We start from the raw sequence: 22,976 nt of genomic DNA, 5'->3' as shown, positions 1-22,976 counted from the left end.
GGGGTCGTCAGCACGAAAAAGTTTCGTAAAGGTTTAAAATTATGTGTAAAGTTTGTTGCAGATCTCCAAGCCCTATCATTCTCAAATACTGGATGACTTAAGTTTGGGTATTCGCGCGTCGTGGGTTACACTGCTTTTTCATCCCCACCCCGACGCCTTTCATGGCCTACACAAATGATTTCCAGACAGTAAGCGATAATAGCACGAAGTTCTTTAATTCGGTACATTGTTTTAGGAGCTGTGGAACATACATACATACATACATATGTACCTCCATTTTTATAATATATTTGGGGTTGTTGCTGTTTACGTTAGTTGCTGAGGAAATAAATGCAAGAACTAATTTAATCAACAATAAATGCTGTATGTACATGAACAGCCGTCTGAAGCTGATCCTCTCGGTTTGAAACCGACAATGTCGTTATTTGTGTAAATAAATAGCATTAATGACAGTGCATGGTTCCTGTTTCTTCTCTGCAAGAACCAATTTGTATAACTTTTCTTATTGGTACTTAGAATCAGTCAGCTTCCCGCTATCGTGATTAGAATGTTTTTAATAAAGTATTTATTTTCTAATTCGTATCATTATTTTTTGCGGCGATCCATTAAGAAGCAAAATTCTGTCGTATCAGATTACATTCTTAGTTTTTGGGATCCAAACCAGTTATATATAAATAGAGACACAGTGTTTTTTCATTCTCCTGACAAATGCCGGATTTGGCACGTGGAAAGAATTCGGTTTCCACTCCTCGAATGAATCTACGAGCGCGGACTTTCTGTACCTAAACCGCCATGCCCGACTACGGGGATTAATTCGTTGTCGCTTTGCTCATCGCGAACCGGTTAGTGAGTGGAGTGTTTTATGGCGCAGGAGCCGCGGGGCCAGCGCAGCGGCGTGCGTCGCGGCGCTGCTGGTGCTGGTGGCGCTGTCTGCGGCGCAGGCGGCGGCCCCGCTGCGAACCCCGGCGTGGCCCGCGCAGCTGTCCGCTCCAAACGTGAGCGCCGAGCGCCGCCTACGCCGCTACGTGCGCTTCCCCGCCGGCCGGTACGGCGCGCGCCCGCAGCCTCAGCCTCCACCCTCCGCCTACCTGCCCGAGCACGCGCCCTGGCTGCCACTCAGGTAAGCAATAACCCTCCCGCTGCTACAGACGTGCTCTCTGCATTCGGTGCTGCGCGCGGCTTTGTTGCTGTACTGCTGGCCAAATGATGTGTTATCTCTGCTCAGAGACGGCGGTCCGCCAGCTATGAAATAGTCTTCATCCGATTTCGAGAAAACTATTCGTCGAAAAAATTTGATTTTTGCACTTTATACAGCCTGATACCTTCGCTCAATGAAGGACTGAATTTCTTTCCATTATTTGTCATTGTTACTCTGCTGTATCAAATTATGTATACCGTCCCACTAATAGGTTGCAAAGATACACCTACATCCACATCTACAAACATACTACACAACCCACCGCAGGCTGCATAGCGGAGGGTACGCTGTACCACTACTAGTCATTTCCTTTCCTGTTCCACTCGCAAATAGAGACAGGGAAAAACGGCTGTGTATACACCTTTGTACCTAATCTCTCTGATCTTATATTCATGGTCCTTACGTGAATTGAACGTTGACTCAAGTAGAGTCGTTCTGCAGTCAGCCTCAAATGCCGTTTCCTAAATTTTCTTAACATTGCTCCTCAAAAAGAACGTCGCCTTCCCTCTAGTGATTCCCAAATGAATTCCCGAAGTATCCCCATAATACTTTCGTGTTGTTCGGACCTACCTGTAACAAATTAAGCAGCCCACCTCTGAATTGCCCCCTTTCATACCACCTGGTTCAGACCCCAAACACTCGAACAGTATTCAAAAATGGGTCGCACTAGTGTCCTATATGCGGTCTCCTCTACAGATGATCCACACTTTCCTAAAATTCTCTCAATAAACCGAAGCCGTCTCGTCTTACCTGCTTCAATCCTTACATGCTCATTCCATTTCATATTCCTTTGCAATGTTACGCCTTGATATTTAATCGACTTGACTGTGTCAGGCAGCACACTGCTAATGCTGTGCTCGAACATATAGGTTTGTTCTTCGTACTCATCTGCATTAACTTCTATTTTTATATTTTTAGAGCTAGCTGCGATTAATCACACCACTAGAAATTTGGTCTAAGTCATCTTGTAGGCGTGCCCATTACCGTCCCTCCGCGTTGGGCGTCGTGTCGTCATAAAAATCGTCATATTTTATGATGTGTTGGCAGAAGATCCAACACCGTGTTGCTAGAGGAAGCCGAAATGCACGCGTTTAAGCTCACGCAGACTGGCGTAAGGTCTGGAACAAGGTAAAGTAATTATAGTAGCCAAAAATAGTACATAGCTTCTGGAATACTTAACTTTAATCCATAATTGGAGAACACCGCTCTTGATGATACATAATTACAATCTCAATATAAACTGGTAATGGCGCCTTGTGAGGTCGTAGCAAATGACGTAGCTGAAGGCTATGCTAACTATCGTCTCGGCAAATGAGAGCGTGTTTGTCAGTATATCATCGCTAGCAAAGTCTGCTGTACAACTGGGGCGAGTGCTAGGAAGTCTCTCTAGACCTGCCGTGTGGCGGCGCTCGGTCTGAAATCACTGACAGTGGCGACACGCGGGTCCGACGTATACTAACGGACCGCGGCCGATTTAAAGGCTACCACCTAGTAAGTGTGGTGTCTGGCGGTGACACGACACTTTATAAATGGGTTGAAAATATCGAACTAGGCTTTTTGCAAATGGTAGCATGCAAAGAAGCACGTATGTTGGATACTAAATACCGGAAACATTTTTATTCACCGACTTATTCACCGAGATATGCAACTAACTCACACGCAGCAGCGAGAGTGTAGAAATGAACGGGTAAACACGTCATGGCGGCCGTCATAGGCCGCGTTTAAAGACGTCTTCAGCACCCGGGGTGCGGCGGAGCGTGACGAGTTAACTCGCCCACAGCACCTAAAGTACTAAAGCACCAGCCAGTCACCTGTCTACACCGGGCCTGTTGCAAGCCGGGCAACACTCAGTTCACAACACCTAATACAACAAGCTATATCGAAGACCGCAGGACCTGCTATTAACGTACTGACAGACAGAGACCGCCGTGCATTGCTGAGGGTGTACATAAAATATCACATGAAGTCACCAAAAGGAATCACTTGTGAGTTCCAAAGTGCTACCAGCTGTGCAGCTGGCACAGTGACTGTGCGTGGGAAGTTAAAGAGAATGGGGAACAATGGTCGAGCAGCTCATCCTAAGCCACAGGAAATAACGAATTTGGAGTGATGAGTCACACTATTCTCTCTGCCAATTGGATGAAAGGGTTTCGGTTTGGTGGATTCTGGAGAACGTTACTTGCCGTCATGTGTAGTGGCAATATCTGCATCTAAGTCATACTCCGCAAGTGTGGCGAAGGGTACTTTCGGTACAACTATTGGTCAGCTGATGAAAGAAGTCACACTCCATTGCGAAACACTCTCCAAGTACAACTGAAAAACTAGTGTATATACAGAGAAACCTCAGGTACATGAATGACACACAGGTCATCGAGATATTCTGGTCGTCGTTTGACGATGAATCTGATTAATATCAGGATAAGAGAATACCAGAAAGGATATTTATATTTTTTTCCCGACATTAAATGGTAATTTTTTTGTTTTGTGCTTTTTCAGTGAAAATTCTTCTTCTTCTTCCTGGCTCTACAGCCCTTGAGGGTGCTTGGCCAGCTCTAGGACATCATTCCATTCGTCCCTGTCCATTTTTAAAAATCTTCTTGTATGTCATCCAGGTATCGAAGTCTTGGTCTTCCCGTGCTTCTTCGTCCTACTGGGTTTTGGAACAGTGCTGGTTTTGTAGGGTTCTCATGTTCCGTGAGGAAAATATGGTCGACTTATTTCAGGCGGTTTACTTTCATGAACTTTGTAATTTCAAGTTCTTTATATAATCCGTAAAGTCCAAAATTATAACGTAAGCGCCATGCTACATCTTCATTAGTTGCCCCATTGACTTTGCGTAACACATCTCGTTCAAAACATCCTATTACCTCTTCTCATTGTTGTGTCAGTGTCAAGGTTTCTGAGTCACGTGTTAATACTGGACTTATTAAAGTTTTATACTGCAGACACTTTGTCCTTCTGGACAGATTTCGGGACTTAAGTTGTGGGGCCAGCCCATAATAGCATTTCTTAGCAAGGTGGTTGCGCCGCTTTATTTCCATACTAATATCATTCTGTAATGTTACCAGAGTTCCTAGATAGACAAATTCATTAACAAATTCTATTTGCGCCTGGTCAACTTCTAATATTGTATTTAATTCTGGTCGTATTATTCGCATGTATTTGCTTTTGTTGATGTTCACATCCTGTCCCATTTCTTCTGCTGCTACCATCAGTGTCCTCTATGTCTCTTTAGCGGCTAGTTCTATTCTTGCTGTAATATCCGCATCATCTGCATAGGACAGAGGCTACACCATTCTATCGTATATTGTGCCTGTTGTGCTTATTTGAGCTGTCCTTATTACCCTCTCTGGTGCTATTAGAAAGATGCATGACAGCGCATCCCCTTGCCTCAGTCTACAGCCAATTTCAAAATTTGGTGTTAACTTTCCTTGTATCCGTACTTTACATACTACTTTTTCCATAGTCAAACTTATGAGGCGTGTTAAATGTTGTGGTAGGCCCAATTCATTCATAGCTTCAATAAACGTATTCTTTTTTATGGTGTCATACGTAGCTTTAAAATCAACAAATATCTGATGTGTTTCTATATTGTATTCCCTTGTTTTTTTTTAAATATTTGACTCAAGGTGGATATTTGGTCAACAGTTGACTTCCCAGATCTAAATCCTGCCTGATATCTCCTGACTGCTCTTTCTGCAAAAGATTTTACACATGGAGAAAAAAGGGAGGAGAAAATTATATGTTTCACCAACTGCGACATAATCGCGTGTACAAACAGTGATCCAATACTGTAAAATGCTTTTTTATTGCAGTCTCTGATCACAAATGAATTATTTAGACGATGACCGGTTTCATTCTGTAATGACCATCTTCAGATCTAAAATATATAAGTATATACATCTAGTGAGCAGTGTGTCTTTTAACATAAAACAGCGATATGTACCACAATATATTGTCATACTCCAGGGAAACGTACAGATACAAAATGGTGTAACGTACCTTTTTTACACCATGTCCTAAAGTGATACGGCCATAATGGCATCGTCAAAACATATAAATATAATCAGCATAGCATCGTCACATAGATTTAAAATATGGTGTAGAATATGCCACATCGTCCACATAGTGATTATTGCCAACTAGCTATTGAGGTACAGTAGCATCCAGAAGCCTGTTTGCCAACACTCTCCCTAGATGTCGCTACTGTGGGCTTGCTTATATGTAGTCATCATTTACGCAAAAAAATAATCTGATAAAAGCACATTAGATAAAATGTAAAATGCTTCACAAATTTTCATGTACAACAATTTTTTGTGAAGAAGGTCACACCGTTTTCCCGCCATGTCTCTTAGAATGATATGATGTTAGACGTTCTGCAGACTACTTCCCACCTTTCTTTTCACAGCTTCACCTACAGAATCGAATGCGGATTTTTGGTTACATTTCCCACTTCACAAATTATCATCGCCGAAAATCCACTACAAACTAAAGAAAATTCTGAGCCATCGTCTTTACGATTCTTGAATGGTGCTTGCTCACACTGTCATACCTACGGCCAGTGTTCGTAACACTCTGCTACTTTCTAGTGCGTGTTATAAAATTATAAATATGATGATGTCTCTTGGTTAATAGTTAAAATGAAATATGATCTGAACAATTTTTTTAAAACAGCATGCAGCACACCACAGCGTTTTCTAACAGCATTTGAGACACTCACTTGACAGTTTGTAGTTACACTTCTACGAATTTGCAAGATTTACGTGACACAACGAAATACATCATATTAACCCAGACCTGAAAAGTTTGAAAAGAAATCTTCTGGCAGATTGCATTGCATTGGGAAGTGTAGTTTGGTATCTGAGTAGATAAAGATTCTAGGTTAGATTACCGGTCAATCCTAGATTTTTGTTACGTGTCAGTCATTGCTACTATCACCTCTGGTATGAGTTATACCGTGGTTCAGATTCCACGGGAAACTGTAGGTTCACTATATCGGGAATGGCAAATTAGTTTATATATAAGAGGTAGGTGTGGCCATACTGCCATTAAGTGAAAAATATCATGAAAGAACTGTGTTGCTCAAATTAACTTTCGTGTTGATAAATGCCTATTCCTTTTTCCCTTATTCATTAAAGTAATTCATTCTGCATTGCTCTGATTCTGTGACGAGAAGGTAAGTCACAGCCTCAAATCCTAACTTCTCATTACGCTTCTATTGATGTTGCTATAGCTCTGCAACCCGCGAGATATACGCTGGTGTGTAAAACTTCAGGACGAAAGTAACTTTCGCATGATGTGTCACTGCCAAGTACCATAGCTCCATGAAACTTGGACCATACGTGGAAAGACCTGTTACAGTATAATACAGAAGATAATTGAAAGCAATACACAATAAGATGAACTGAAATGACACTTTTATTCAAAGAAAAATTAGTTACACTGAATTCACCTCGATTTATGATGGTCGCCTGAACATTACAAAAGGTGTGACATGGTACTTAATAAGATGTGTGATTACCACAAACTGCTGTGCATACTCTACAATGTACTCTCATGCTGGTCAAAAAGTTGGCAAGGAGTTCGTTCCAAGAGCTTCTGCACCTGCGCAGTTCGAAGCGGTTGAGCATTGCCATCCATAAAAACGAAGTCAAGACCGAATGCATCACCGAAAAGACGCACATGGGGAAGGAGTATAGTGTCACAATAACGTTGATCTGGCTATCAGTACGACCAGAAAAGTTATATCTCTCCACACCATAACGCCGATAGTGGTGGCCGAGCGTTCTAGGCGTTTCAGTCCGGAACCGCGCGACTGCTACGCTCGCAGATTCGAATCCTGCCTCGGGCATGGATGTGTGTGATGTCCTTAGGTTAGTTAGGTTTAATTAGTTCTGAGTTCTAGGGGACTAATGACGTCAGATGTTAAGTCCCATAGTGCTCAGAACCATTTTTTTTTCCACATCATAACACCTGCATGACGAAAACGACAATTTCCGATAATGTTCCTGTGCGCATGAGTGTTCTCACCTCTCCCCATATGAGGGTACATCCAGAATCACTAATCAAACTAAATATGCTCTCCTCCGAGAAGAGAAGACGACCCCACTCCTCGTTGGTCCAGTCCCTATGTTCTTGGCACCATCGCAAACAGTGCTGCCGATGTGCGGGTGTCAACGGAAGACAACATACCCATCGTCGGACAAAGAGGCCTCCCCACGCAGTGGACGTGCCACCGTGGGGCGTGAGATCGTGTGCCTTGTAGTCCTGTTAAATGTGATTGCATTGCACCCGCTGTTTGTCATGGGTCCCTTCTTTCTTACTTCGAACAAATGTGCGACTTTTCAGACGTCCAGGCTTCGTCTTCATCGCATCGAGCTGCTTTGGTGAATGAATTTTTCCACTGCATGGACTGACCAGCATGGTCTCTAGATAATAATCCTGTTGAGCATGCCTGGGAAACATCACGGAGGCGAATTTCGGTTCGTCAGTGTATCTTCCAGACTACTGCATGACTTTTTCTCGTGAACAGGATTGACTACCAACACAGCTTCTTAATCGTGTCGTAGAGAACATGAAATGTTGCTGCCAAGTGCGTATGGCAACTAGAAATAGCCACATTCACTACTGACCTTTGTCAAAACATTACCCAGCTCATTATTTTATTTTAAATGTTAATCTTCGTTTTCAAATCTATTCTAATTACATGTTTTAGACTCTTCTGTACATCTTGATGTTGAACTTTTAATGCTCTCTGACCTGTCCGAGATCCTGCTCTGTAAATATGCTGTCATGTTCTGATTGTGTTTAACTATGATCGAATAGCTCAGTTGCTGATGGACACTCATGTCATTTCTGTGTACAATTTTGACTAGGGTTGACAAAGTACCCAATCTCACACACCACCTTCGCTTTGGTTGTGAAACAGTTTCCGATAGAAACGAAGTTAGGCCTGAGTTTAACGATCCATCGTCATAGGGGTTATTGGAAATTTCAATCAAGTTCTGATTGAACAAGGATGTGGAAGAATGTTGCCACAAATAATTTAAGGAGACCACGAGATGCCAAAATCCTATTATCTGGAGGGGAATTTGAAACCCATTACTCGTCAGAATTTACAGTATTTGTCTAAATTTACCGGCTGGGGTGGCCGAGCGGTTCTAGGCGCTGCAGTCTGGAACCGCGCGACCGCTACGGTCGCAGGTTCGAATCCTGCCTCGGGCATGGATGTGTGTGATGTTCATAGGTTAGTTACGTTTAAGTAGTTCTAAGTTCTAGGGGATTGATGACCTCAGATGTTAAGTCCCATAGTGCTCAGAGCCATTTGAACACCCAATCATCTGACCACGTTCGAAGTCCGTGAGTTCCACGTAGTGTCCCATTCTTTTCTCTCACGGTGTCTAATGACTACGGAGGTCGCTGATATGGAGTACCTGACATTAATTGGCAGCACAATGCACCTAATATGAAAAAGGTATGTTTTTTGGTGGTGCCTGGACACTTTTGATCACGTAGTGTATATTGTAGAATACGAAAGGGAATTACTAGTGGTGGATTAGAAAACCCTCAACCACAAACCGTATGATGGCTTGCAACGTAAAGGAATCTAATGTCGTCGTCTACCAGGATAAACCAATGAGGCCTCAGAAATGCTCTAGCTGAGTCTATGTGGAGGCAACTTCAGGATTCTGTTGACGTCGGCCAATCAAATAAGAGTTTGGTGGGGCAGCTTGGTAATTTTTCGCGCTACCTCAAGAGTCACAAAAAGTTGTTTGTCCGTATTACGTAATTGTGTACATATCTCATTCCTGGCAGAACCCTGAACCGTAAACCCCAATTTCTGGCAAAGAACAAAACCCTTGATACTAGCAGTCGTTGGAGACTGCATTCACAGGAACGGTGTGCACACAATTTGGTTTTGATAGTAAGCAGTCGCCATACACTGACCTTCGATCAGAATTTGCCGGTCACCATAACTTGTCAGTGTGCCTTGAAATTTGTTTAATTGTCGAGAGCCAATGAACTCCATACATAGCACTATTGATGATAGTTTTAGAGGAAACGCGTAGCCACTTTAGATTGCACATTCTTTCCATTGTCCGGCAGCAACAAAAATCGCTTTAGACCTTGAGTAAAAAAAATTGGAAATCTTATTTTCGAGGTCATCCACCGTATGGCCATAGTCATCCGAGCAAATAGTGTTCTTGACATTCCAAAGTTGCTTATACTGCACATCTTCTGCTTGTGCCCTTATTTTCGACAGGAACCTGCCGCCATTGATTGGGCGGGATTTGCCGTTGCGCCTACTCCTGTAACCTGAAGAGTTGTCAGTATTGTAAAATTCCATTTTGAAAACCTCACCTTCTTCCTCACTGAGGGCCCATTCCGTCTGCTTCATCTGTTCGAAAGCCTTAATAACTGATAAACATTCTTCAAGTGTGGGGTTATTTAAGTGGGTAAGGTCTTTCCGCAACCCAGTGTCAGGTGCATGAGCGATGAGCACGTCCCCGAATGTCGTATCTGCGTACGAAAGAGTACAGTCTTGATTTTCACACATGAATTTACAGCCCCAAGTCAGACCCTGAGCCGGCCGGAGTGGCGGAGCGGTTCTAAGCGCTACAGTCTGGAACCGCGCGACCGCTACGGTCGCAGGTTCGAATCCTGCCTCGGGCATGGATGTGGTTGATGTCCTTGGGTTAGTTAGGTTTAAGTAGTTCTAGGTTCTAGGGGACTGATGACCTCAGAAGTTAAGTCCCATAGTGCTCAGAGCCATTTGAGACATTTTTGAACCTAACGCTCACGGGTCTTTATGCGTAAACAACTGATGCACCAAACCGTAAATACGAGCTCCAATACTGGATAACAAGAATGCACGTTTGGTAACATTGCCTGTTGTCCTGTGTGCCGTCAAGTGTTGCTACAGTCTAGACCATACTTCCTCTGCTGCCTTCCTCTTGCCTTTGGCTTCGTTCATCCAGATGTTGTAACAGCTTTGCCTATTTAGCACTAATGAACAACAAGAGATGTGAGATTCGTACTGCAAGATCAATTTGCTGCACCTTCACATGTAGACTGCTGAATAACTTCCACTCGGTGGCTGAACGAAGACTCCAGCTGAAGAACTGAAATACTGAGACGCGAGGCGTGACTTACGAAGCCATGTGGAGAGATACGACGACTCCTAGCTATTAGTTGTTGATGCGGAGTAATATCACGCTTCCCCTTCACTGGCTTTCCGTGCGGACTGATACCATACTTCTGTCTGATTAACTGCGAGCGACAAAGAGGCACAAAATAGTGCGGATACTGCAAGCGACGTCTGTTGACGTAAGTACGACGGCCGTGCTGGCTGCACCTTGATCTTTAGGCTGTCTTATTGCCAGCCGTGACTGAAGGGCCGATTAGACGACAGAGGTTGTGGCGCAAAAGCCCATACATTTACCTTCATACGATGGCTAAGTACTTATATCATTCAGCAGGTCCTGAGACGCGTCGATTGTGCTACCAGTTGATGACATGATGAAAAGAACACCAAGGGAAACTGAAAGTATAGCTCTACAGTGCAGTAAGAGACCAGCAGTAACAGCTTGCAGTTTGTAACTTTTTTAAATTCAGCTGAATGAATGATTTCTTCTAACTTAGTTATAATTAAAAATGAGTACACGAAATATCTGGTAATGCTGCTTGTGGCTTGATTGACAAGATAAGCACAACAGAGCAGCTACACAGCGTCCGTCGTCGCGAGATTTCTTTGCAACATGTTGTTCGTATGACAATGGACGTACAGAAAAATCAGTTTCATGTTACCGAGCAAGATGTCGCACCGGTAGGACACTGGGCTTGTATTGGGGAGAACAGCGGTTCAAATTAGCATATGGTTACCCAGATTTAGTTTTTCCGTGATTTCCTAAATCGTTAAAAGCGAATGCTGGGATGATTCCTTTGAAAGACCACTACCGCTTTACTTTCCCGTCCTTCCCCACTCCGAGACTGTACTCTGTCTTTACTAACATCTTCGTCGATGGGACGTTCAAATATAATCTTTTTTCTTTCCTTCCTTTTTGCATAAGACCTTCGACAGTTACAAATAAAACAACCATGCCTCCCTCCTTTCAGTCAATCGTTTGGTGTTTGGCTGTCGTCAAATCATGTAAAGGGGCAAAGCCACTCCTTACTAACCAAGCAAAAATGCTTACGCCAGCCGTTGTGCCCGAGCGGTTCTAGGCGCTACAGTCGCGACCGCTGCGGTCGCAGGTTCGAATCCTGCCTCGGGCTTGGATGTGTGTGATGTCCTTAGGTTAGTTAGGTTTAAGTAGTTCTAAGTTCTAGGGGACTGATGACCTCAGAAGTTAAGTCCCATAGTGCTCAGAAACATTTGAAACATTTTGAAAAATGCTTGCCTTGTCGAATAAGGAAGTACTTTGATTAGTATAATCTGAAGGGTTGGTTGAAAGATGAATTTTATGTTCTACTGAACGAAATGGTTGGTTCTTAGCTTGTTCGAAACCTTCAGCAAAATGTGTTAATCAGCATAAACATACCACACATATAACTTTCAAGAATTTGAATCACACTGCTTTGGTTCCACCGTTCATCTTGGCTATATATAAGGGAAGCATTATAGAACGTCAAATTACGAGAGACTCAGTTTACTCCGAGTCACAATTAGGTCTTTAGGTCCTTTACAGGTCAGCGCCAATATCTGGATTGAGAAGATATTGGTTACCGTCTCTATTATGTCGCTGTTGCGGTCTCGGCATTCACCTGTTGCACGCCGAGGAGTTGGAAGAACCGTAAATCAGGACACGGATAGCCCAAGTTCTGCGAAGAACGCCTTTAAGGGTAACTTTTGCTACTGCTTAAGGCACGTAAGCCACCTAGTCTTACTTGGAACGCGTATGGTTTATTTCTCTCTCATTTCAAAGAAAATAGCTCATTTGTAGAGGAGGCTGCAGCGAGACGTAACTAACTGTTGATTAAAATGTCACTATATCCAATGATTTTGTTCATGAACTTTGTATAAATTTTATAATTGAGAATTATCTTCCTATGTTTGTTACTGAGAGTATTGTATACTAAATGCATTTAGACGTTTCCTGAATCCGTTTTTAATTTGCATAATTTATAGCTGCTGGGAAAAGAAGTTCCTTTACTGTGTGGGCTAAATATAGCACTCCGAATAAGGCTGCAACAGAAATTAAAATGCATGTCCCAGGTTATGCTTCTGGCGACATAGTTGGACAATACTTTTGTGGTTTTTCACTATTTAAATACAAGCCAAAAAAGTTAACTTTTGTGGAGACCTTGAAATTTTTAGATATACGGTGAAACGCGAGCCAAATCTCCAACAATGGTAAAGTAGGTAGTAGAGATGAACCTGCTTAAAGCTGGACTGACATAAAGGCCAATGGGTAACATGACACTACCGTCTGCGCTGTAGAAAAAAAAAAAAAGTAAGAGTGCCATATATATCCCAAAGATCCACCAAATAGATTCATTTAGGGGAAATTTAATGTGCAGTAAATAAAAAATATTATATTTAAGTACGAACTGCCTAAAGAGTAAAAAGTAAGTATATTGAGGTGACAAAAAAATTAAATGAGCGTGTGGCATTATTGGCCGGGAGGCCCCATCCGGGGAAGTTCGGCCGCTGAGTGCAGGTCTAATTTTAGCCGACGCCACATAGGGATTCTTGCGTGCTGGCGATGAGGATGAAATGATGATGAGGACAGCACAAAACCCAGTCAACGATCGGACAAAATCTCCAACCCTGCCGAGAATCGAACCCGGACCCGCTGCATGGGAAGCAAGCACTTTGCCACATTTTTTTTTAAATCTCATTTTGTTTCTTTTCGTTCATTGCATCTGCTCGGGGCGGACGTCGCAAGACACCCAGTTAAGCTCGTCGTTGATCCAGTAACTCAGTTTTTTTATTACAGAGGGCAGGTAACCCTCTGACCAAACACGTAACTCAGCTAAGCAGATGGACATTGAGGTGACGAAAGATACAGGATAGCGATATGCACATATATAGATCGCCGTAGTATCACGAGCACAAGATATAAAAGGTAATGCATTGGCGGAGCTGTCATTTGCACTCAGGTGATTCGTACGAAAAGGTTTCCGACGTGGTTATGGGCGCACGACGGGAATCAACAGACTTTAACCGCGGAATGGTAGCTGGAGCTAGACGCGTGGGACATTCCATTTCTGAAATCGTTAGGGAATTCAGTATTTCTAGATCCACAGTGTGAAGGGTGTGCCGAGAATACCAAATTTCAGGCATTATCTCTCACCGCGGACAACTCAGCGGCCGACGGCCCTCACATTAACGGCCGAGAGCGTTCGCTGACAGGTGACAGTGCTAAAAGACAGGCAACACTGCATGAAATAACCGCAGAATTTAATGTGGCATGTACGAAGAACGTATCAGTTAGAACAGTGCTCCGAAATTTGACGTCAATAGGCTACGGCAGCAGACGACCCACACGAGCGCCTTTGCCAACAGCACGACATCAAATTCAAATTGCTTCAAATTGGCTCTAAGCACTATGGAACTTAACATCTGAGGTCATCAGTCCCCTAGAACTTAGAACTACTTAAACCTAACTAACCTAAGGACATGACACACATCCATGCCCGAGGCAGGATTCGAACCTGCGACCGTAGCGGTCGCGCGGTTCCAGACTGAAGCGCCTAGAACCGCTCGGCCACGCTGGCCGGCAGCGCGACATCGCCTGCAGCAGCTCTCCTGGGCTCGTAACCATATCGGTTGGACGCTAGACGACAGGAAAACGGCGGCTTGGTCGGATGAGTTTCGATTTCCGTTGGTAATAGCTGCTGGTAGAGTTAGAGAGTGGCGCAGACCCTACGAAGACATAGCCCTAAGTTTAGAATAGGACACTGTGCAAGCTGGTGGTTGCTCCATAATGGTGTGTGCTGTGTCTACATGGAATGGGCTGGGTCCTCTGATCCAATTGAACAGATCATTGACGGAAACGGTTATGTTCGGCTACTTGCCGATCGTGGACTACATGCTCTGAAACTGCTATGCAATTTTCATGGATGACAATACGATATGTCTCCGGGCCACAATTGCTAGCGATTGGTTTGAAGAACATTCCGGACAATTCTAGCGAATGATATGGCCACCAAGATCACTCGACATGAATCCCATCGAACATTTATGGAACATAATCGAGATGTCAATTCTTGAACAAAGTCCTACACCGGCAACACTTTCGCAATTATGGACGGCTATAGAGGCTGCATGGCTCAATATTTCTGTGGGTTACTTCCATCGACTTGTTAAGTCCATGCCAAGTCAAGGTGCTGCAGTATGCCGGAAAAAAGAAGGTTGATGCGGTATTAGGAGGTATCCCATGGTTTTTATCACCTCAGTGAATAATATCCTTAAGTATAATTAGTTAGATAAAGATTGTAATGTTTTTTTTTGTACAGTTACCTCTAGGGGACTGATGACCTCAGATGTTGAGTCCCATAGTGCTCAGAGCCATTTAGTTACCTCTATCTTAGATTGTTATATAACGCTGTTTGACTTACAAGATACTGTGCGTCCCTGCCTATACGATCTAGGAATTGTGTTTTGTTTTTCTACATAATTGGTTCAGAATGGTTTAAATGGCTGTGAGCACTATGGGAGTTAACTTCTAAGGTCATCAGTCCCCTAGAACGTAGAACTAATTAAACCTAACTAACCTAAGGACATCACACACATCCATGCCTGAGGCAGGATTCGAACCTGCGACCGTAGCGGTCACGCGGTTCGAGTCTGTAGCGCGTAGAACCGCTCGGCCACCCCGGCCGGCTGTACATAATTGTTTGTGTGTGTGTGTGTGTGTGTGTGTGTGTGTGTGTGTGTGTGTGTGTGTGTGCGCGCGGTATGTGTGTGTGTGTCTGTGTGTGTGTGAGAGTGTGTGTGTGTGTGTGTGTGCGCGCGCGCGCGCCATGACAGAACAGGAAACATTATATCAATATATACCTTGAATAATATGAAACACAATTACTGTTTTGTTCCAAACTTAAATCAGAACCATTAGATGTGTTGTATCCAGCAACATTGAAAGCAACATTTCATGTTTGAAACGTGTTCTGGTCGTTAGTTAAAAATGTGACTAAAAAAGATACCGGTTTTATATATTTTCTTAAAATAAACAGACTCGGGTTTCCAAAAACTTTCCAGTATGAATGAAATGAATTTACTCACTTGTTCATTTCGATACGAGTGTTTATTATTTTTGAAATAGTGCAGCAAACTACTCTGGTTCAGATTGATTTTTTTGTCATCTACTGTCGGACCCTCTTGATTACGTCTGCTCGATATAGTGACGGTTGCACCAAATTAAGAAGAGAATGCACAGTCGTAAAATTTTCGACAGACTGATCCTGATACGCGAAGCAGTGGTTTAATCTCTGGATTCGCATTCCTATGGAGCAGGGCTAAAATCCACATCTTAATTTATATTTTCCGTGGTTTCCCTATATTACTTTGGTAAAATTCCAGGAAAAAAACATTAGAAAGTTCGCAGCCGATGTGCCTCACTATTATTGTCGAATCCGAGCCTGAATCTATTTTCTGATGACTTCCTTTTCTATTGGACGTAAAACTATAATCTTCCTGCATCCCTTCAGAACACGCCTGACCATCCTAATGTAATTATTCATAAATTATTTCAGGTTAATGTAGAGTTGGTTCCTTGCATTCCCCTACGAAATGAAGAGGCGCAGTTATTTCGAGTTCGGGCAGACAAGGACTCTACTCTCCATAAGCCTATCCAGATTTAGGTTTCTCAATGTTTCCCTACGTCGTTTAAGGCAAATGCAGGAATAGTTCTTTCCAAAATAATATAGTCGATTTCCTTCAATAGACTTCTTTAATCTGAGCACTAATGTTTCGGGTTAGAATTCAAAAGGAGGAGGATTAAGTTTTAATGTCTCATCATTAGAGACGATCAGATTTTTCGTGCCACTTTTGTCTGACTGCGCCTTCGCTTCGTCCCTAATACCTTTGACGCTACGCCCTAACGAAACATCTGACTAATTTTAAGCATCTCACTTTTTTCTATTAGTGTTTAATATAACTCTCTACTATGTATGTCAATAAATGTAACTTCTAGGAAAACTATTCATATATACCCCAAAATGTGCTGCTATTGCTCATCACAGAATTTATGACCTCTAGCTATGCTGCCAGATTACAATGGAGAACCTCTTCCGGCTCTCATATGTTGCTGAAATATGTGCGCCATTTTCGCACATTACGTTCTCCATTACCGCATTAAAGTATATAGAGGATGCTTTGACGTTGTTGGGAGAACTAGAACTTAATTTGGTTAAGAATATATACGAAAATATGCAGAACAGATGCCTCACCAGTTAGATTCCAAAAAATCTGGTACTAATCGAATTAAAAAAATGTAGGATGATATTTAAAAGAGACGTAATGCTATTCATGTCTTCGTAACGGACAAAGTTATCGGGATGGCAGTCATGCTGGCACATGTCTCCCTGGTGCACAAACATTTGCTTGATACACTTTTTATTTTGCGTTGGGACAAAAAGTTATTTAGTGTGGTCAAAATAAAAGGGACACACAGTATTTGGTTAAAATACATGTCACAAGCTGGTGAAGCTCAACATGCAGCGAGACATGGAGGCGAGCCACACCCGGATGGAACCCATGCAGCATATTATCAGGCGTTGGGTTGGTGTGGTTTCTAGGCGGTTTTCCACGTTTGTTTAGTCAAATGCCAGCATTTTTCGCAGTCTTCACCCCAGGAACTACGACACACAAACCATTAATATACGATAACACAAAGAAGAAAGTTTACATGATTCACAGGCAAATGGCGCACACGACGTCGCTGCCTTAGTTAACTGGCGGCTGTGACAACGGCATGGCAACCAGCCACAAATTTATGTTAAAATAGGTTTGCTAAGTAATGAAAACGACGGATCGAATTCGACGAAATAAATGCTAGGAAAGAGAGACATACGGTTCTAAGTCAGCCAGTTTGTGCAGTCACTAATTTCTCTCTGTCTTGTGAACTGACTGCCAAAGTGAACGTTGCAGCACAGAATATTACGTGAAGAGCGAAACAGCAAGCGTTTCCCCGTAATTTATGACGACGTATTTCGTTTACAACGGTGATACACCTGGCGAAATTCTGAAGTTATAGATCGAGAGAAATTCCTACACTGGCGCAATACTCAGCACTTAAAGTTAAAGACACGCTCGAGTGAGGCGATGGCAAATACAGCAAGCGCGAGCATTACCGCCAAACTGTCCGGCGCCACCGTCATCGACCACATGCTCCAGCTATGAATAATGACCGCATAAATAATGCAATCTGCTGCGGTAGATGAAAACCGTGTGCCTGGCTGGGAATCGAGTTAGAATGCCTGGCTTTCGCCGCCAGCAGTCTGACAAATGATCTCATCGGATGCGCCTCACAGCGCGAATCATACTTTCAATTGCTTGCATGTTCCATATGTCCTCTTCCAGTGTGTAATGCGGTGACACGTTTTAAAATGTCATTAAAGGTTGACTACAGAGCACAGATAGCATCTCGCTGGTTCGAATACCGTCGCTCGGCTTAGGCAGTGCGACATAGCCGTAGTGATATTACACTCCTATGAAGTGCACGCCCACACACTGCCGTCAGTCAAACAGAATACATTCCTGTAGTTATACTTTGAATCATTCCGTGCAATATTTGGTCACACTCTTATCTATGAAGACTGAAGCAATAACGCGAATTTCAGCAGCTTATTACCAAAGCGCAATACAATGCAGCCAGTGCAATTCATCTTTTAGATAAAATTAACTACGTCTCGCGTTTTTTCAGTTTTTTGGAGAAATCGACAACCGTAAGCAAAATAATAATTGTTAGTCAGTCATTATAAAAATTGTTATAGTTTGAAAATCTGTACAAATTTGCATGTGTTGAAGTCACTGAAAATGCTTAAAGCAAATGTTTGACATCTGTTTGGTTAAGAAACAAAAATCATTTGCAAAAGACAATTAATAGTTACTATTGCCTTCTAAACAAACAGAACTGAACTAGCCACTGAGGAAAAATAGCCGCAAATACTACCAAAACAAAACTGCCAAATTTTTCACCCACCTTTAGCGCACAACTCTTTGTTTGTTTACGAAAAAATTCAATTATAGTGTGAAATAACTTACAATTGACTGTAAGTCATGGTGATGTTCTTGAAATCATTCCGTTCTCAAGTAAGCTCTACAGGCAATACCATTATAGATAAAAAAAATTGTCTGTAGCATATGTAACTTGTAAGAGATGACGACTTTAAGACTTCGAAACTCCCTTAATTTGTCATTAAACTCGCATAGGTTCTTGCGTTTGTAATTATAAATCCTTCTTCAATGAAACATACAGAACTGTAAACGTCGACAAATCATTTGCTCCAAATACATCCCGAGAGAGAGAGGGAAATAGAGAGAGAGAGAGAGAGAGAGAGAGAGAGAGAGAGAGGGAGGGAGGGAGGGAGGGAGAGAGAGAGAGAGAGAGAGATGAGTACACCACATGAGAGGTTTGTTTCGAATGTCGAAAGAGTCATTTATCTTCTAGGGTAGTTAATATATTCATTAACGCGAAGCGAACCCTGGTGAACTACGGACATTCAGTTTTGGCATGTTTAACGTAATAGATATAACCTGCGCTATGATCCAGCAGTTTTACGTGCACTAACGTTTCTGAGAACTTGAAGCACCAAGAAAAAACATGGGCGATAGGAAGGTACTTTGTAACACAGAGGAATCACGTGACAATACAGAAGTGATTAGGTTTGCAGAACTGTACACAATCTATGAATTTGTGGATTCAGTACGATATGAAGCTGAAACGTAATGGAATTAGAATCTGGAAACGCCGTATCGTGGATTTAAAGAGGGCTTGGATATCTTCATGTTGAATCACGATTTCTGTGTGAGTCGACAAAGCATTAATAGTGGTTGCTAGAGGGCCATGACGTGCGATGCTACCATGCATGTACCAGACATGTTTGACGAACTACATATCAAGCATACCTGCAGGCCAGGAAAGCAATGTCCTTCGGAGTTTTGCAGCTTATTCGTCAGATGTGTCTGAGTATTATCTCCCATAAATGTGGTTTATTACGTGACGTGAGGCATGTGAAATACGTCGAACTCTTTGATTTTCCAGATGTTGCTACTCAAATTGCCTTGAATACGTCAGAATCTGGATGATATATTGCATTCAGTGAAGAAAGATAGATTAAGGTTTAAAGTCTCGTCGACAAGGAGGCCATTAGAGATCGAGCACAAGCTCGGATCAGGGAAGGGTAGAGAGGGAAATCGGCTGCGTCCTGCAATGGAACCATACCGGTTATTGGCCTTAAGTAATGTAAGGCATATCACGGAAAATCTATATCTGGATGGCCTGAAAGCGAACTGGACGGCCGTCCTCCCATGTACAAGTGCAGTGCCTTACCACTGCGCTATCTCACTCCGTTGTATTCTGTGCCCCCAAAATGATCACCCTAGGCGTTTACTTGTAGTGCCATTTGACAACGCAGGCTGTTAGATTATGGTCACCACGCTAGCATCTTATTCCACGTACACATCGCTGTCGCAATAACATGCCCTATCGGAGGTGAAATTTCACGGTAAGCAAAATAATTCGTCAAAGTTCACCAACAAGAGGCTGGCATAACACAAACATTGTTTGTCATAATAAAGTGAGAATTACTGGTCCTACGTGATTGTAACATGAATGAAGTCTAAATGAGGTATATCTGCAACTGTGTTCTACAAAGTCTCAAAGCTGGAGGCATTCAGGCAAGTTTTTACTTAGTATTCCAATTTTTAAAAACATTAATGTAGCTAACTAGTCATGGAACTTATTTAAATGAAAATTCTGGTTTTTACATATCTACAGGCTATACAACATACGAAGAGTGGGATTTGCAATTTTGAGTGCCATTTTTTCACAAAACGAGTTTTCAGAGCTATTTTTTTCGGTATTCTGCTGCATGTCCCTAGATACAACTGCCAAATCATGCTGAAAATTTTCCAAAAATGCGTTAGCACACTCTGAGACAAAAGAAAACGACACACCACGAAGGAAATATCCAAAGGGTCTGGAAATCTGCAGATGTTATGTACATGTACATACAAACAAATTATTACAATTTCAGAAAAAATTGATGATTTATTCAAGAGAAAAGCTTCACAAATTGAGCAACTCATTAATACGTTGGTCCATCTCTGGCCCTTATGCAAGCAGTTATTCGGCTTGGCTTTGATTAACGGAGTTGTTGGATGTCCTGAGGGATATTGTGCCAAATTCTGTCCAACTGGCGCGCTAGATCGTCAAAATCCTGAGCTGGTTGGATGGCCCTGCCCTAAATGCTCCGAATGTTCTCAATTGGGGAGAGATCCGGTGACGTTACTGGCCAAGATAAGGTTTGGCTAGCACGAAGACAAGCAGTAAAAACTATAGCCGTGTGCGGGCGGGCATTATCTTGCTGAAATGTAAGCCCAGGATGTTTTGCCACACAGGGCAACAAAATGGGCCGTAGAATATAGTCAGCATACCACCGTGCTGTGTGGGTGCCGCGGATGACAGCCAAAGGGGTCCAGCTATGAAAAGAAGTGGTCCGTCAAACCGTCAATCATGTTTGTCAGGCCGTATGGCGGGTGACAGTCAGGCTGGTATATCACTATTGTCCAGAGCGTCTCCAGGCACGTCTTCGCTGACCATCGGGGCTCATTTTGAAGGGGGAATCACCAATGAAGACAATTCTACTCCTGTAAATGAGATTTCAGGCCGAATTCATGTCTGGAGAAGCCCCAGGCAGCGGTGGGTTACCAACCTGACTGTCGCCCGCCATGCGGCCCGACAGCCAGGAGTGATGGTCTACGTCCCGTTCTCTTACCCTTCACGGTAAATCATCCTGGGTTTACATTTCAGCAACATAATGTCCGCTCGCCCACGGCAAGAGTTTATACTGCTTGCCTTCGTGCTTGCCAAACCCTACCTTGGCTAGCAAGGTCGCCGGATCTCTCAACAAGTAAGAACGTTTGGAGGTTTATGGGCAAGGCTCACCAATCATCTTGTGATTTTTGACGACCTCAGGCGCCAATTGGACAGAATTTGGCACGATAGCCCTCAGAACCACACTCAACAACCCTATCAATCAGTAAAAAGCCTAATAACTACTTGCATAAGGGCCAGAGATAAATAAAACTTAAATGTCGTGTGACTAGGGCCACCCGTCGGGTAGACCGTTCGCCAGATGCAAGTATTTCGATTTGACGCCACTTCGGCGACTTGCGCGTCGATGGGGATGAAATGATGATGACTAGGACACCACAACACCCAGTCCCTGAGCGGAGAAAATTTCCGATCGAACTGGGATCCCTAGGATTGATATTCCGTCCCGCTGACCACTCAGTTACCGGGGCCGGACAGGGCCAGGGGTGGTACAACGCGTTACTGACTTGCTCAATTTGTGGAGCTCCGTCTCTTGAATAAATCACGTAATTCTTCTGAAATTGTAAACTTCTTTTTGTCTGTACGTGTACATCACCGCTATCGTTTTCCGTCCAATAATTCCTTCGTTGTGCGTCTTTTCTTTTTTCCTTCGTGGTGCGCCTTTTCTTTTTTTGCCTTAGAGTGTATAATTATCTATTTACCAAGCACTGCTTTTCTCTGGAGTTCCAAGTGCCATGCCTCAAGCACTCCTCGATTTAGAGTCAAGGACTCCTCCATTTAGCCTGGGATTGTTTGAAGAGATAACATACAAGTTTTTGTAGAGTGGGCACGGCTTTTTGAGCTGCGACAGACGTTTTGCAATTATAAAGAAATGAAGAACGGTAACCAAGGCCCATATTCCGCAATATTTGCAGAAGATTAATGACTCAGCCAAAGCTATGAACCCGTTCGAGGTAATTCCAATACATACAACTGCCTTCTTGGTTTTTAAAAAAGCAAAACTGCTGTAGCAACGTTGTTATAAATGCAAGCGTGTAAAATCTCCAAGTGCAGTATTATCAAAGTGCCTCATACTCGTCTGGTTTTAATAACTTTTCAATTTTCTTACTCAGAAACAGATGAATGGAAACATGACAATGCATTCAAAAGGGGAAACATCGTGGCTGATGGATAATATGAAGTACTTCATCTGAAAGACCGACCGTGTTTATCATTTTCAACAGAGAAAGATCTTTTGACAGTGTTCGCATTACTGCTTCAAGAGTACAGGGACTTTTTAAATACAAATTGCTGAGCCCGAGAATGGTGTTGTACACTAAACATAGGTGAATACTGGAAGAATGTTTGTCTAGAATTTAATTTTGTTATTCTCCTGTGATAAATGTTTTCTGTTGACTACGGTTCTGCTAGTTAAAATATTTCTGCTGTATTTCTGTACGTGTGTCATCACAAATAAAACGAAGTGCCTCTGCATTGATAACACTTGAAACAAAAACTTTCGCATTGGAACTTAGATCCAGTCAGTACCGTCGTGTGGCACTTAGTACGTTCTTAATAAATTATTTATTTCCTTACTTGTCTCATGATTTTTTGCTGTGATGGGGTGGGTAGCATAATTCTGTGGTATCAGAAAACCGAATTTTAAATACGTAGTTCCGTTAAAAATAGATGACTCATTACCTTGATAGGTAAAAGAGGTACGAGCATGATACGTGCAGCAAAATACTTGCCCCTTTGTGTACTAAGACTTGTCTAAAGCTTTTTTTAATATCTCC

At 42.7% G+C, this 22,976-nt stretch overlaps 1 protein-coding gene across 1 annotated transcript in view; it reads left to right on the top strand.

Annotated features, from left to right (window-relative positions):
• The first annotated feature begins 358 nt into the window (after positions 1 to 358).
• The window catches only part of LOC126249328 (proclotting enzyme), a 278,769-nt gene continuing 256,151 nt past the window's right edge, over positions 359 to 22,976 (top strand). Inside the window, exons 1-2 of the mRNA XM_049950983.1 lie at positions 359 to 363; positions 872 to 1,120. Coding sequence (XP_049806940.1) covers positions 359 to 363; positions 872 to 1,120 — 254 coding nt within the window. The remainder of the gene's footprint in view (positions 364 to 871; positions 1,121 to 22,976) is intronic.

The sequence above is a fragment of the Schistocerca nitens genome, chromosome 3 (assembly GCF_023898315.1).
Source record: "Schistocerca nitens isolate TAMUIC-IGC-003100 chromosome 3, iqSchNite1.1, whole genome shotgun sequence".
Classification (NCBI taxonomy): Eukaryota; Metazoa; Arthropoda; class Insecta; order Orthoptera; family Acrididae; genus Schistocerca; species Schistocerca nitens.
Note: the sequence above shows the minus strand (reverse complement) of the source record. Positions and strands in the feature narration are given on the sequence as shown.